The sequence below is a fragment of the Schistocerca nitens genome, chromosome 2, assembly GCF_023898315.1.
Source record: "Schistocerca nitens isolate TAMUIC-IGC-003100 chromosome 2, iqSchNite1.1, whole genome shotgun sequence".
Classification (NCBI taxonomy): domain Eukaryota; kingdom Metazoa; phylum Arthropoda; class Insecta; order Orthoptera; family Acrididae; genus Schistocerca; species Schistocerca nitens.
In genome coordinates this window covers 382,606,700-382,622,705 of record NC_064615.1, presented here as the reverse complement: position 1 = coordinate 382,622,705, position 16,006 = coordinate 382,606,700, and the positions used below count along the sequence as shown (strand labels likewise).

Here is a 16,006-nt window from a genome sequence, read left to right as displayed (position 1 = left end):
TCCACTTCAGAAATCATTAGGGAATCCAATATTCAGAGATCCACAGTGCCAAGGGTGTGCCAGGAATACAAAAGTTTAGGTAATACCTCTCACCATGGACAATGCAGTGACTGATGACCTTCACTTAACAACTGATAGCAGCAACGTTTGCATAGAGTTGTCAGTGATAGCAGACAAGTAACACTGCATGAAATAACCACAGAAATCAATGTGGCATCTACGACAATAGTATCCGTTAGGACAGTGGGGCGAAATTTGGTTTTGATGGGCTATGACAGTCGATAACCGACATGAGTGTCTTTGTTAATAGCAAACATCACCTTCAGTGCATCTCCTTGCTTCCTGACCATATCCTTTGGACCTCAGATGACTGGAAAACCATGGACTGGTCAGATGCCCCCCCCCCCTCCCCCCCCAATATCAGTTGGTAAGAGCTGATGGTATGGTTCGAGTATGGTGCAGATCCATGAAACCATGGACCCAAGTTGTCAACAAGGCAGTGTGCAAGCTTTTGGTGGCTCCATACTGGTGTGGGCTGTGTTTACATGGAATAGACTGGGTCCCCTGGTGGAAATGGTTATGTTCAGCTACTTGGAGACCAATTGCAGCCATTTATGGACTTCATGTTCCCAAACAAGAATGGAATTTTTATGGTTAACCTTGTGCCTTAACATCAGGCCACAGTTGTTCACGATTGGTTTTAAGAACATTCTGGACAATTTGAGTGAATGATTTGGCCACCCAGGTCGCCCTACATGAATTGCATCGGAACATTTATGGGACATAATCGAGAGATCAGTTTGTGCACAAAATCCTGCACCAACAACAATTTTGAAATTAAAGATGGCTGTAGAGGCAGCATGGCTCAATATTTCTGCAAGGGGCTTCCAATGACTCGTTGAATCCATTCCATGTCAAGTTACTGCATTGCGCCGAGAAAAAGAAGGTCTGACTCTTGTCAGCTCAGTGTATGGTGGAATCTGAGGTACTTTTTGGTTCTTTTACCTGCAATTTCTTTTCCATGTAAATTGAATAACTAATTTGGAAACCTGGAAAGCAACAGGGATTTAGCAGTGTCATGTGGGCTGTGGCAACCCTATGAAGCTAGTCTCCACATACACACTGAAGTGTACTATTGCTTATTTTTGCACTTCAAACCAGGAGAGAATCTGTACCTTGAGCCTCGAATTTTGCTGCGGAATATTTGTCTGTTTCTTCACTACCTGAGTCTGGCTATGTGATGTAGTGCTAGAGTATGTTCTAAATAGCAGTGTTTTTGTTAAATTAACTTAATCAAACTATGAAAATGTTTAACAAATTTCATTTGTTTCCAAGATAAAAAAATAAAAACAAATAAGTCTCTACTGGGCCCCAACCTGTAGAAAATATTACTTGGTGAATTTTCTCATGTACTTTGTTTTCTCATTTTAGGCCCAAACTTTCCTCTCATGTGGAAAAATGGAACCTCATCACTGATTATGGGTGCCATCATAGCAACAACAGATAAACGGGTACAGTTAAATGGCTCTAATCTGATTTTGACAGATGTACGTCCTACAGATCGTGGTACCTATACGTGTGAAATACTGTCTAATGAAACACCAATGGATCTACACCATTCATTGGAGGTCTTTGGTAAGAAGAACCCTTATTTTGATACATTAAATTCAAATTCAAATAGAGTGCTCTGGGAGTTTTTACATCTAATCCATGTATAAATTATAATTGTTAGACTCCATACATTGTTCATCTACATCAGTAGCCACTTTTTAAAATGTGGAAACTATTGTAATCATACCTATTTTTAGCATAATTCATTTTCAAGTATGTCGGGAGACAAGGTTTTGTCAAAGCAAAGGTTATGAATGCTACTCTGTGACGCATTAATAAATCCTTCCTTGTCTTGATGTTGTTTCTTGACATTCAAATTTCACTACTATTAAGTGGGACACATCAGTTGTGTGCACTCCAGATGATGTGGAAATTACTTAAAGGTATCATGTAGTTTTTAAAGTGCCTGGACTTTTGCGTATAAGCTGAACTAAAAAGGATAATTGTGAATAACAGTAAAGTAAATGAAACTTTAATATAGCCTTCACAAAACTTGCCAAACTCAGCAGGTTCTGGCAGGCTAGCGTACCATGGCCATGCTGCCATGTGTGGGCCCTGATACATTGGTATCCTGGCCAGGGTGAAAGAAAAATGGGAGCGGTCGACTGAAAGAAATCAGGTGATGATTTCAGGCCATGGGGCACAGCTGCCAGCCTCTGGACCCACACCTTGCAACATATAGTTTGGCTAAACAGATAACAACATTTGCTTATAAACACCATTGGAATTTGGACTGGGAATTATGAAAGGTAATGGAAGGGTTTAATGCAAAGTTAGGAGAAAAACTGAAGAATGCTACTTCAATTTAAAACTTCTGATACAACAGAAATATGTCATTCATTAGCAGAGTCTGCTGAGGGGCAAAATATGTTTGTTGAGAACTCTTTCTTCTGGAAGAAAACATTGATAGTGAACTTGACAAATACATGGAACAAAATGTGAAACTGACCAAATAATAAAGTAAACATACAGGAGATGACAGCCTACGCCAGGTTGATATTTCAGGTAATTGTTTACCCACAAGATGCACAGTAGAAAATAAATAAAGTGGGACACAAGGTACTAGAATATATTTAAGAATAGACAGGTGTACCTGATCAAATTTGGCAAAAAGTTTATCATCTTAGATAATAAAGATTATACACACATAGATGAAAGGAACAATTGTTTTACAAAGATATTTATGCAAATATTAAATGGTGCAGGTATGAAGAAAGCAAAAGAAAATGGGGTCACTATTAAAGAGAAAATGAGAGTTTTAAGAAATTGGTGATAGAAATGTGATAGAATGGTTGAATTCATCAAGGAGTGGAAAATCTGAGATGAAACAACAACAGTATGAAAAGGATAGATTGCTATTCACCACATAGTGTGGGCATTGAGTCACAGACAGATACAGTGAATCAAAACTATTCGTAAATGTCTTAAGAAAATGTGAGAAGACAAAATGAAACTTTGGCTAAAGAAACAGTTGAAAGCAGTAGAGCATGAGAAAAGCAAAATGGAAATGTACTTATTGGTAGACAGCACATTTCATCAGTTAAAATGAAGTGATATAGAATGGAGATATAATTGTACTAGCATTCCAAGGTTCCTATAAAAAGTTGAGTAGTTCAAGAGAAGAATTAGGAACTCAGACAGTTAATGGTGAAAATAAATAAATTCTGGAAGTAATGTTTGATGAGTGTGTACAGCCATTTGATGTATGAAGGCAAAGCACTTGATGGTTATCATGCCCCATTAGAAATGGGTAAAGCTGGAGGTAAAGTAATCAAAAAGGAACTTGCAGTGTTGGTTTTAGAGGAACCTGTTCCTCAAAATTGAAAAAAAAAGCTGTAATTATTTTACTTCATTATAAAGGAGACAGATGTAAAAGAACTATAAACTATCAGTCCTCTTTTCATAATTTACTTGATAGTAACTAAAATTATCACAATCGAATAAAAAACTTGAGATTGTATCTTGGTTCATTTTCACATAATAGCTTATTGTTGTGTATTCACAGCTGCAGGTCATTTTGTAGAGGAAGGAAGGCCATCAAGCACCTACAGATTTTATGAAATTTATTAGCAGACTGGTTTCAAAGCTCCATAGCTCCATTACGAATGCTCTGCAGGATTTTAAACAACCAAGGGACAAGTTGGCTATATAAGTGGATACAGCAATGCAGACCATTTACAATCTTTAATAAAGGTTAAGAAACAAAGTAATAAGTATGCATGACCACTTTGTCTGGGGTTCATGTATTTTGAGAAAGCTTTTAACTCAGTTTCAAAAAAATGTGTAATAGCAGTCCCTCAAAAAGAAGACTTTCATTCAAAGTAAACTACTATACTGAAGAATATGTATGACGATGCCATAGTATCCATTAGATTTTATCAAAGCTGTGAGAAATCTAGAATTGATAAAGCTATTAGGCAAGGAGAATACATGTAATCAAAACCATTCTCACTAGTCTTAGAGGAAGTTTTCAGATCTTTAAACTGTGAAAATGAAGAAAGCATCTGAATCAAGTTCACACAACTGCACATTGATCAAAAGTAAGAGCTGCTTGTTCTTGTAAAGACGCAAGCTGACACAGTAACTGATATGCCTTGGTGGAATCACGAGACAAAAAAGGCTTTGCACAAATTTGAATCTGTCACACCAAAAGCCAAAAAATGCTGTCTGAGTCTTTCTTCGTGAGCATTCCAATCCTCGGCTGTAGCATCATATGGAGGGAATGCGGGTGGGTGGACCGGTTGAACGGTACCCTGTCTGTTAATGGAAGCCAACAAAGTGGTCACAGCTGAAGTAACCTGTTCAGCCAGGGCCAGTAGCATGACATCTGTAATGAATAAACCTGATGAAAGTACACTTAAAGATTGCACACACGGAACCCATCCCATCCTCATTGCCTGTCGTGTAGTAACCAAGTAATACACGAGACCAGGCCAAGTAACTCAAATATCAAATAATTCATACACCTCTGAACAATAATGGTAAACAGACTCTTGTGTATCCCCACATAACAAGACACAGTACACTGATATGAGTGGTACACTGGAAGGATATACTAGAGAATCAGTTAGCACTGCTGTGCGAGCATATATGTTTGAGTCGCCAGCAGATGGTGTGGTGGAGACCTTGCCACCTGCCTGCATCCAACAGGTGACCTTGAGCAGCTGGCCTGTGTTGATACAGTTGGGGGCCAATTCAAACACGTGTGCGTGGTGACACCATGCTCAGTGCAATCGCACTCACATGCACTACCGGTAGTTGCAGGATGCAGCACTGACAAAATCAAAACTGTTGAATACATATCAATAGTATTACTATTCTGATAAATTGTGGGAGGGGTTGCTGATGAGATATTTTTTGCATTGTGTTTGAATATCTGGTAATTTACAGAGCCCTGCCTGATGTCTACTGGTAACTGTGATAGACTTTTGAATCATAATAGAAAACTCTATTGTGTACCATAGATAGGAATGTGTAGTGGTAGTGTATATGGAAATTATTTTTACTTCTAGTATTGTGCTTGTGAGTTGTGCAGTCGATTCTAAATTTACCCTTTTTTTGAGCACAATTACCAGTAGGGAGTATATTTATTGGCATGTAAGTGCAATTATTTCTAGATTCCGGAAGAGGTTTCTGTGAGGTGTTCAGTTGCCAACTTCACACGATATTGATACAGCATGCTTCTGTAGAATAAATACTTTGTGGACCTAAGTTGCATTTCCCCAGAAGATTATACCATTGGACAGTACTGAGTGAAAGTACATTTGCAATTTCTTCTGTAGATCACTATAATGAGAGATATAGTGCTAACCAGCTAGAACTGAGCATCTTGGTGCCACCCAAGTTTATTATCCATCTGGCCACCTACGCATTTCACATGACTCTCATCTAGTGTTTGCTCATTGATCTCTGCTTTTGTTTCATTTTAATTTGTTCAAAATTGCAGAATATGATTATGTGTTACTCTCCTGGTTGTGCTTGGTGCAGATGTATTTGGGCCTTTTATCGATGTAGTTGTGTCATAGGCAAACATTATAGATTTTGAAGGCTTCTATATGTCCCAGGTAAATCATTTACATACACAAAGAATAATAGTAAACAAAGCACGGAATGTGTGGCACATCATATTTAGTGTCCCTCCATTCAGAATTTAGTCGCATTCTTTATGGATTGGTTGTTGTTGTAGCTCTATTTTTAATTATATTTTTAAGATACAACTCCATCTCTGCAACAAGAATGTCTTTGACAACACACTATTTTAGTTTCCCCCTAGTGCAATTTTATGTTCACTAGTGACTTCATGTTGACCCAAGAAATAAGAAGATATTTCAGTGTGGGACACAAAACTTTTGCAAATGGGACTAAACAGTTCACTAATTTTGGTAGCACCTAAAAGTTTTCTCTTAGTTTGTTCCTCTAGTTTCTTCAGTTAGTGTGTTTAAAAAAACTTTCGTGATCCGTAAACTTAATTCCCATATTCATTCTCTTTCATTGTATGTTAACCTAGCAATATTCATGTGACTCGTTGAAGACTCATGAGAGTGAAGTCTCAAACCAAATACATATTCAGATATTACAAGAAAGATTGATCAACAAAATCCTCGTAAGTGCAATGTGTATGAAAAGAACACATTTATACTGCAGTAATTAAAACAGTAGTTATTGTATTCCAGAGGCTCCAAAAGTTGCCAAAATCCGTCCTAATAAGTCATCTATTGTTGTTGAGGCTGGAGAAGCCCTTACGCTCACCTGTGATGCAAATGGATACCCAAAACCTACAATTTCCTGGATTAAGAAGGTATGAAATATGAAAAATAATAAATTTTATTTAATGTAAATCTTACATGCTTTACTTTTGTGTGGCTATGTGTTAACATTATAACAATGCAGAATTAAATTAATTCGCTTGAAAGAAACAATTAAGAATCTTCTCTGTTTCTCCAGAGGAAAGCCAAAGAAGAAACATTTAAGGCACCTACACTTAATTTTGAGAAAGTAGCGCCAAGCCATTCAGGAGAATATGAGTGCACAGCTGAGAATACCTACGGCAAATCCAATCCAGCACATGTTAAGGTGGTCGTCCACTGTAAGTATTCACAAGACATTCGCATTAATAATTTATTTGTATTACTGCTAATATTCAGAGTGCAGGTGTACATTCTTAGACGTCCTAATTAATTTGTGCTATTGGTGTTCACAGTCAGTGTGTAATATGAAGAGCTTATTTCAATAGTGGTACAAGTCCATTTTTGTTCATTTTGAGATACAGAGTCCTAAAGTTAAAAGAGTGCTGAAAAATCTGCAGTTGAGATACCACAAATATTCAAGCATATGGCTTCTTGCTAGAGATGAACCTTTCTTTCTGTTTGTGTGGATCATTAATGTCAGAAGCATTATAAACAGAAAAGTGGAGGTAATGGACTTGTACCACTATTGAAATAAGCCCTTCATATGTGCTACCTAGATACTGGTACTTTCTTGTCAAAGGACAAATTTTGAAAAGTTACTCTTGTTATCCTTGTCATTAAGAGAATACACTGCTGGACATGTAATTGTGAACTGCAGAGTAATTGTGTAGATGTAGATGAAGTACAACTGATATTTACAAAGATAGTAATTTTTATTTTCTTTCACAGATAAACCAAAGGTGACCGCTATAAAAGAACGTGTAATAAGTGGTGTGGAATATGAGTCTGAACTGGAGTGCAGAGTTGATTCTGAACCTAAAGCCAAAGTGAAATGGCAGAGAGATGGCCATCTGATTGAACCGTCAAATGATTTTGAAGTGACACACATGAATCACATATATAAACTTAAGATACGTAAGACCAAGACATCAGATTTTGGAATATACACATGTGAAGCAGAAAACACTCTTGGCTCTGCAAAGAGCACCATCGACCTGACACGTAAGTTATTGCTTGAATACCTCTGATTATTAGTGTACAATACCACTGCAGCCAAATTTTCCACACCTCTCATATATTTCAGGTAGAAAGAAATTCGTATTTTTTCCACAGCTAATGGGCCCTTCACTTCTTAAACTAATATCAATATCGCTACATGCTGGCCAGTAACAGGTTTTTTTTCTGTAATAAAACCAGACAAGAGTGATCAGGACTAATGATCTGAGGGTTCCATACAAACAGAATTATTTGTATAGATACCAATAATTATTTCTTGTGGGTCAATGGCCTGGTGCAAGTCTTTCTATTACATGCCACTTTGGTGACTTGTGTGTACCTACCCTATTCCTGTTACCCAATCAGCGAAAGGGGAATGACAGTTGAACATGGAAAGTGAATCACATTTAGTTTCTGGCTACTCTTCACACCGTTGAGAGGTGAAGAGTAGGTTAAAACAAAGATTGAAAAATTCATGATCCAACCAACATTCAGTTCCAATGCCTCTCGGTTTCCAGGTATGCACGTCACTGCTAAACCACCAGGCCTGAAATGTTTGTGGGTGATACACTATAGGTTTTGATGAGTGAATGTGCGAGTATCCAACTGTGACATTTGGCCATATCTTTCGATCACATTGACTTAGGAGCTTAAAGTATTTACACCGGCAAGGGATCATAGGCCTTAGTGCAGTATTTGATATAAATTTCAACTTGGTAGCTCTACCCGTTCCTGAGAAAAAGATGCCTTTACAGGTGATCATATCTTTTGACTGCGTTGCTTAGAAGCTTCAATTTTTTTATGCTGCCAAGTGACTGTAGAGCTTAGTATTTGACATAAATTTCAACTTTATACCTTGACCCATTCCTGGGAAAAGGGGTCATAAAAACAAATATTTTTTTATGTGATGTAATTTCCAATTAAGAATTTTCAGATTTTTACCTTTACTTGTACTGTGAAATATAGCTTGTTGCCAAATTTTATAATTCTAGATTAACAGAGAGTACCATACAGGTTTTGATGAGTGAGTTTTTGAATATCGAAACATGACGTAAATGGCTGTATGTTTTGATTGCACTGCCTTTAAAGTTTTACACTGCCAAGGGGTGGTAGACCATAGTTCATGACATAAATTTAAATTTGATATCTTTACCCATTCCTGATGAAAAGGGGTATTAGACGGATAGACATGCAGACAGACAATGGCTGGGAACTTCTTTTCTTTTCAGATTTTTTTTCCTTTACTTGTGCTGTGAAACATGCTTTGTGTCAAATTTCTTGATTCTCAGTCATAGGGAGGTGCCCTGTAGATTTTGAAGAATGAGTTTGTGAGCATTGAAATATGTGATCTAAATGGCCATATCTTTTGACTGCATTGACTTTTTAGAATCTTAAAGCTTTCACACCATCAGGGACTGTAAATCTGCATATGCGACATGAATTTCAAATTGCTATGCATACCTGTTAATGAGAAAAAAGAGGTCTCAAACAGATGGACGGACAGGCAGGCTGACAGATGGACATCAAAGTGATCCTATAAGGGTTCTGTTTTTAAAAATTGAGCTATGGAACCCTGAAAATGACCAATTATTTCTATTCAAGAGTTCCTCTGTGTTATAAAATGAGTTGTAAAGGAGAAACACTTCTGATTTCTGTCAGACATTTAATTTCCACAATAAAAGTGTTTTATAGTTGTATATTTTCCCTTTCTGTACGAAAATTAGATTCATTAAAAGATATAAAGCAGATCATTTTTTCCTTTTAGTGTCGTACACATAAGCATCTCTGTTACTATCAAACTCAGATGGATTGTTGATAACAAATTTTATAAATGATTACAGTATAATGAAAAGCATAGGTACTACTCACCATATAGCGGAGATGCTGAGTCACAGAAAGGCAAAACAAAAAGACTGTTGGAAAGATAACTTTTGGCCAACAAGGCCTTTGTCAAAAATAGAAAACATACACACATACGACACACTCACATAAACACAACTCACACACACATGGCCACAGTCTCTGGCAGCAGAAGTCAGACAGAAGCATATAACAATTTTTTGTTTTCGTTTCATCTTGATCTACATATGCATACATGGTAAGGAAAGTTCTGGCAAGTAGTAAATAATTTAGAAGTTAAAGGGAGTAAAGGAGGCCACTCAATGAATAGTAGTGGCATTGATTTGTCAACTGACACATGCACACAAACACAAAAAAGCTTCCAGATGAATCCTTTAACAAGATAGAGTACTTATAAATAGGTGTGCGCACATGCACTTGCACGCGCACGCACACACACACACACACACACACACACACACACACACACACACACACACACACACACACACACACACCTGTGATTGCAGCTACTCACAGAGGTCCATTATGCATTGTAATTGTTGTCATATGGCAGCGAAAGTTGGTAGAGTTGGTAGATATGCTAATGTGTTAATGTGAAACCAATTTATGCTGGAAAAAAAATAGTTCCAGTTTTGCACACCAGGTGCACCTGGCACCATGAATGCAAGAACGATGTGTAGAAATGTTTCCATATGTAATAGATTAGGAACTGGACATCGGCAGAAAAGGACAAACAAGTGCGAAAAGTGTGAGGTTCATTTTATTATTAACTGTTTCGTACACAGTTTGTTCAGTATGAGCAGTGGAGATGTCTAAGAGATGCTGCTACATTTGTAAAATGACATGATCAACAGTTTCTTGCACCAGTTCCAGTGGAATCTGAGCAACGTATTCCTGTATTCTGGCCTTCAGATCATGTAGAGACCAAATGTGTCCTGGTAAATGCATTCATTTAGATATCCTCAGAATCAAAAGTCACATAGATGTGATTGTGTAGGCTATGCATCTGCAAAACCTCTGGTGCAACATGTTTGTGGAAGGTTGTGTTAAGCAGGTCTTTCACTGGGTGAGCAACATGGGGTGCTGCACATCTAGCATGAAAACAACGATTCCCACACAGTTGTACTCTTCCAAAGCAAACAATATCATGCTGTAGAAGGAGTTCTTGAGAACATGCAGACATCACAGTACACCTGATGGGTCCTCTGGGTGCATTTTCTTCAAAGAAGAATGGACCGAGAATAAAGGTGCTTATGAATCTGCACCATAAAGTCATATACGGCAAGTGCAATGGATATTTGTGCACAGTGCATGTTTTAACAGTACCCCAAATTTGTCAGTTCTGTGTATTCATTAGATTAGATTAGATTAGATTAGATTTACTTTCATTCCAATTGATCCGTAGTGAGGAGGTCCTCCAGGATGTGGAACATGTCAGAAAAACAACAATACATGACAAATATTTACAACTAAAACAAATAAGCTAATGTACCACTCCACAGGTCCCAAGTGGAATGATCGTCATTTTTTAATGAACACTAAGAGTCATTTTACAAATACTAATGCACTAAATTTAAGATAAAAAAGTTTTTTATTTATTTATAAGGTAATACAACTACTGTAATACTTATTTACAATGAACACATTACTGCACTGAAATGGTGCAGAAGTTAGATTATACTAACACACACACACACACAAATTTTCAATGAACACATTACTGCACTGAAATTGTGCAGAAGTTATGTTGTACTTATATACAAATTAGTTGGTTTTACTAAGAAATTCATCAATGGAGTAGAAGGAGTTGGCCACCAATAAATCCTTTAGGCTTCTCTTAAACTGAATTTCATTGGTTGTTAAGCTTTTTATGGCTGCTGGCAAGTTATTGAAAATGTGGGTTCCTGAATAATGCACACCTTTTTGTACAAGACTAAGTGACTTTAAATCCTTGTGAAGATTATTCTTATTTCTAGTATTGATTCCATGAATTGAGCTGTTGGTTTGAAAAAGTGATATATTTTTAATGACAAATTTCATTAAGGAATAAATATATTGGGAAGCAGTAGTTAGTATCCCTAGTTCCCTAAACAGGCTTCTGCAGGATGTTCTTGAGTTCACACCACATATAACTCTCACTGCACGTTTTTGTGCCCGGAAAACTTTAGCTTGGCTTGATGAATTACCCCAAAAAATAATCCCATATGACATTATGGAATGAAAGTAAGCATAGTATGCCAGCTTTTTCATTTTTATATCCCCTATGTCTGACAAAATTCGCATTGCAAACAGAGATTTGTTAAGACGCTTCAGAAGTTCTGTGGTGTGCTCCTCCCAGTTGAATTTATTATCAAGCTGTAATCCCAAGAATTTAACACTGTCCACTTCTTCTATCTTCCTGTCATCGTATGTTAGACATATACTCTTGGGACACCCCTTACAAGTTCTGAACTGCATGTAGTGTGTTTTTTCAAAGTTTAGTGACAAAGAATTGGCTAGGAACCAGTGATTAATGTCCACAAATATTTTATTGGCTGATCTTTCTAAGACTACATTTGACTTGCTATTTATTGCAATGTTTGTATCATCGGCAAACAAAACAAACTTGGCATCTGGTAATGTTACTGTTGAAAGGTCATTGATATACACAAGAAAAAGTAAGGGCCCCAAAATGGAACCTTGTGGGACCCCACATGTAATTAGTTCCCAGTTGGATGAGGCCTGATAGCTTGATACATGTCTCTTTCCTAATAACACCCTTTGTTTCCTGCCAGAGATATAAGATTTGAACCATTTTGCAGCATTTCCTGTTATACTATAATATTCTAGTTTACTTAAAAGGATATTGTGATTTACACAGTCAAATGCCTTTGACAGATCACAAAATATACCAGTTGCCTGCAATTTTTTGTCTAATGAATTAAGCACATTTTCACTGTAAGTGTAGATAGCCTTCTCAATATCAGAACCTTTTAGAAATCCAAACTGTGACTTTGACAGTATGTTATTTGAGATAAGATGGTTATAAAGACGACTGTACATTACTTTTTCAAAAATTTTTGAGAATGCTGGCAACAGTGAAATTGGACGGAAATTTGATGCTATTTCTTTATCTCCTTTCTTAAACAGTGGCTTAACTTCAGCATATTTCAGCCATTCAGGAAATATTCCACTAATAAACGACTGGTTACACAGATAGCTTAATATGTTACTTAGCTCAGAATCACATTCTTTAATTAACTTTGTTGATATTTCATCATACCCACTAGATGTTTTTGATTTTAAAGATTTTATGATGGACATTATTTCTGTTGGGGTAGTGAGGGTCAAATTCATATTAAGGAAGTTACTTGAAATGTCTGGTCTAAGGTAATCCATAGCAGCATCTACCGAACCTGACAACCCCATCTTTTCAGTAACAGTTATAAAATGTTTGTTAAAAAGTTCTGCAACACTATACACATCTGTCACCAATGTATCATTTACTCTTAATGCTATTTGTTCCTCTTCATGTCTGGTTCTACCGGTCTCCTCCTTCACTATATCCCATATTGTCTTTATTTTGTTATCTGATATGACTATCTTTTCCTTGTAATATATTTGCTTTGACATCCGTATTACAGTCTTTAATATTTTGCAGTATTTCTTATAATGTGCTATAGCATCAACATTGGAAATGTTTCGGAGTGACAGATACAGTTTTCTTTTTGTTTTACAAGATACCCCTATTCCTCGAGTAATCCATGGCTTCTTTGTAGACTTTGCTCTAACCTTGGTAAGTTTTGGGGGAAAGCAGTGTTCGAATAAGGTAAGCACTTTATTAGCAAAAATGTTATATTTTTCATTCATGCCATGAACGCTGTAAACATCAGTCCAGTGAATGTCTCTGAGGAGTGTCCTAAAATAATCAATTTTTGGCTTACTGATTACCCTTTTGAGCTCAGATTTAACAGATTTTATATCCTGTTGAGTATTAACATTTAACAGAAGGAACTGCATGTCATGGTCCGAGAGGCCATTGACTATTGGTTTTGTAATATAATTTTGTTCATTGGACTTTTCTATAAAGATATTATCAATGGCTGTTTGTGAGCAAGTGGCTATCCTAGTGGGGAACTTTACTGTGGGAATTAAGTTGAATGATAGTGTTACTAACTGAAACAAGTTCTTATTGGGAGAGTCTTTAAGGAAATCTACATTGAAATCACCAGCAACCACTATTTCTTTGTTTTTGGTTGTTAAATGGGCCAGTACAGCTTCAAGGTGGTTGACAAACAGATTAAAGTTACCTGCAGGTGCTCGATATACACTTAATATTATGAAGGATTTTTTGTGAAATTCTAATTCTGTTGCACATGCTTCCATATGCTGTTCTAGGCAAAATTTATGAATGTCTATGTTCTTAAATTTATGACAGTTCCTGATGAATGTGGCAACTCCTCCTTTCTCCATTTCTGATCTACAAAAGTGAGATGCTAACCTAAACCCTGTAACACTTAAAAGTTCTATACCAGTGGTCACATGATGTTCAGAGAGGCAGATTATGTCAGCTGGGTTTGAAGACTCTAATTCATCTATGCAGATAGTTAATTCATTAATTTTATTTCTCAGTCCTCGAATATTTTGATGCAATAAAGATAGCTGACATTTCTCATTGACTGAGTTAAAATTGGGTGGAGTTAAAATATCTGCTGACAGTTGAAAATTCTTAACCAATGGCTGTTTATGCTGATGTAATAAGCTGGAATTATGTTTTTTGATTTCTTTCTCAAACTGAAGATTTGTCTCAGTTCTAACCTCTCTTAAAATTTGCTTTCTTTCTGTCCTCCCTACCCTAAAAAAGGGTCTTTTCTGAATCCTATAACCACTGGTATTTTACCACTCATGACAGTGCCTCCCCCCTTTAACTTTCCTGCTATTTCCCCAGCCAATTTACCCTTCCCCTTCCTGTTGAGGTGAAGGCCATGCCTAGTATAATCCCACCTACTGAGAGAATCAACAGGAACCACACCAATGTGTGACCCCGCACCCGACATGAGCAGCCGTTCCAGCTCCAAATTAACTCTCCTGACAGAAGAGTTCAAATGAGGTCGGTCATGGCGCCCAAGAACAGATACAAACTCAACACTAGTATGCTTCGATGCTGACCCTGTGGTGTAAAATGGTGTAAAATGGACCTCATTACTCCATAGAATATTGCCTGACCAAATGTTGTCAACTTCAATCCATGCCAGAAACTGAAAAGAAAATTCAGAAAACTGCTGTGAATTATAAGGTTTCATTTGCTGCACCATCTGGATCTTATACGGGTACCACTGTAATATAGGCAACAAAACTTTCCGTACTTTTAACAAGGGGTGGTCAATTCTTATGACGCTGCACAAGCACTCACACTACCCAGGGCATGTACTGTATGGTCAGTTACAGCAACAGCAACTTTGTCAATAATTTACACTGGGATAGAATGCTTTCTCTTCCAGGTGCTACACCAAGTTCACCCACCTTTTCAAATTTCATTATCGTCATCTTTAAACCATTTAATGACATTGGCCCTCACCTCAGATCTTTCAGTCAGCAATACTCTAATGTCAGTGAAGCACTGTAATTGCTGCTGCTCACATAAAACAGATTCTCTAACAGCACATGGTCTCTCTTCTCGATGGCCATATTGTTCACTCATGTTACGGCCTCTCAGATGACCTTGTGGCCACAGTTGGAACTGATAGTTTTTCCAGCGTAAATTGTTTCTGTGTTGACGCATTAGCATATCTACCAAGTTTCACTACCATATGACAATTATAGCCTACTCTGGACCTCCATGAGTAGCTGCACTTTAATTACAACTGTCAAATACATTGTGCTGGCTGAACATATAATACCCATGGACATTGTATGTTCTCTACTCATTGTATATACTCTTGCTCCTTAAAGGATCTGTCTGAAAGCTGGCGAGGTTTTCATTCTTTTTTGTATTCTTGTTGACAGCTCAGCATTTCTACTGTTCAGTGAGAAGTTCCTTTACTCCTAAATTATCCACATGAACACTCTGAAGGCCAATGTGAAGTGCATGGCAGACACTCGTTGTACCAGTTATTAAGGCTTTTACTTGTTTTATTCACATTTGGAGTATGGGGAGAATGTTGGCTTAAATGCCTGTGTTTGAGCTGTAATTACTATAATCTTATGTTCATGATCACTATGGGAGCAATACATAGAGGGTTGTAGTATACTCCTAGATTCATCACTTAAAATTGGTTCTTGAAAATTACTGATTATGTTTTCACGAGCTAGTTTACATCTACCTTCAAGTGTTTACCAGTTCAGTTCCTTCATCGTCTCCGTGCTGCTCTCCTGTGGGTCAAACAAACTGGTGTTGCCCTCCTTTGCAAATGTTCAGTATCTGCTGTTAGTCCTATTTGCTAATTCTCACATGGCTGGACAGTATTGTATGGAGAATCACATGAATTTTACATAAGCAATCGTCTTAGCCAAAGTCTGCCACTTGCTTTTTTACCTATGACTGAACTTATGTGATTGTTCCATTTCACATCCCCACAAATTGTTACACCTAGAGTGCAAAATACTATATGTGAGCATACCAGATATGCATGAACCGGGCCTAATGAGAG

General features: G+C 37.2%; 1 protein-coding gene across 1 annotated transcript in view; it reads left to right on the top strand.

Annotated features, from left to right (window-relative positions):
- The window catches only part of LOC126235038 (protein amalgam-like), an 82,718-nt gene that overhangs the window by 23,456 nt on the left and 43,256 nt on the right, over positions 1-16,006 (top strand). Inside the window, exons 3-6 of the mRNA XM_049943774.1 lie at positions 1,432-1,635; positions 6,285-6,409; positions 6,556-6,697; positions 7,248-7,520. Of these exons, the coding sequence (XP_049799731.1) occupies positions 1,432-1,635; positions 6,285-6,409; positions 6,556-6,697; positions 7,248-7,520 (744 nt within the window). The remainder of the gene's footprint in view (positions 1-1,431; positions 1,636-6,284; positions 6,410-6,555; positions 6,698-7,247; positions 7,521-16,006) is intronic.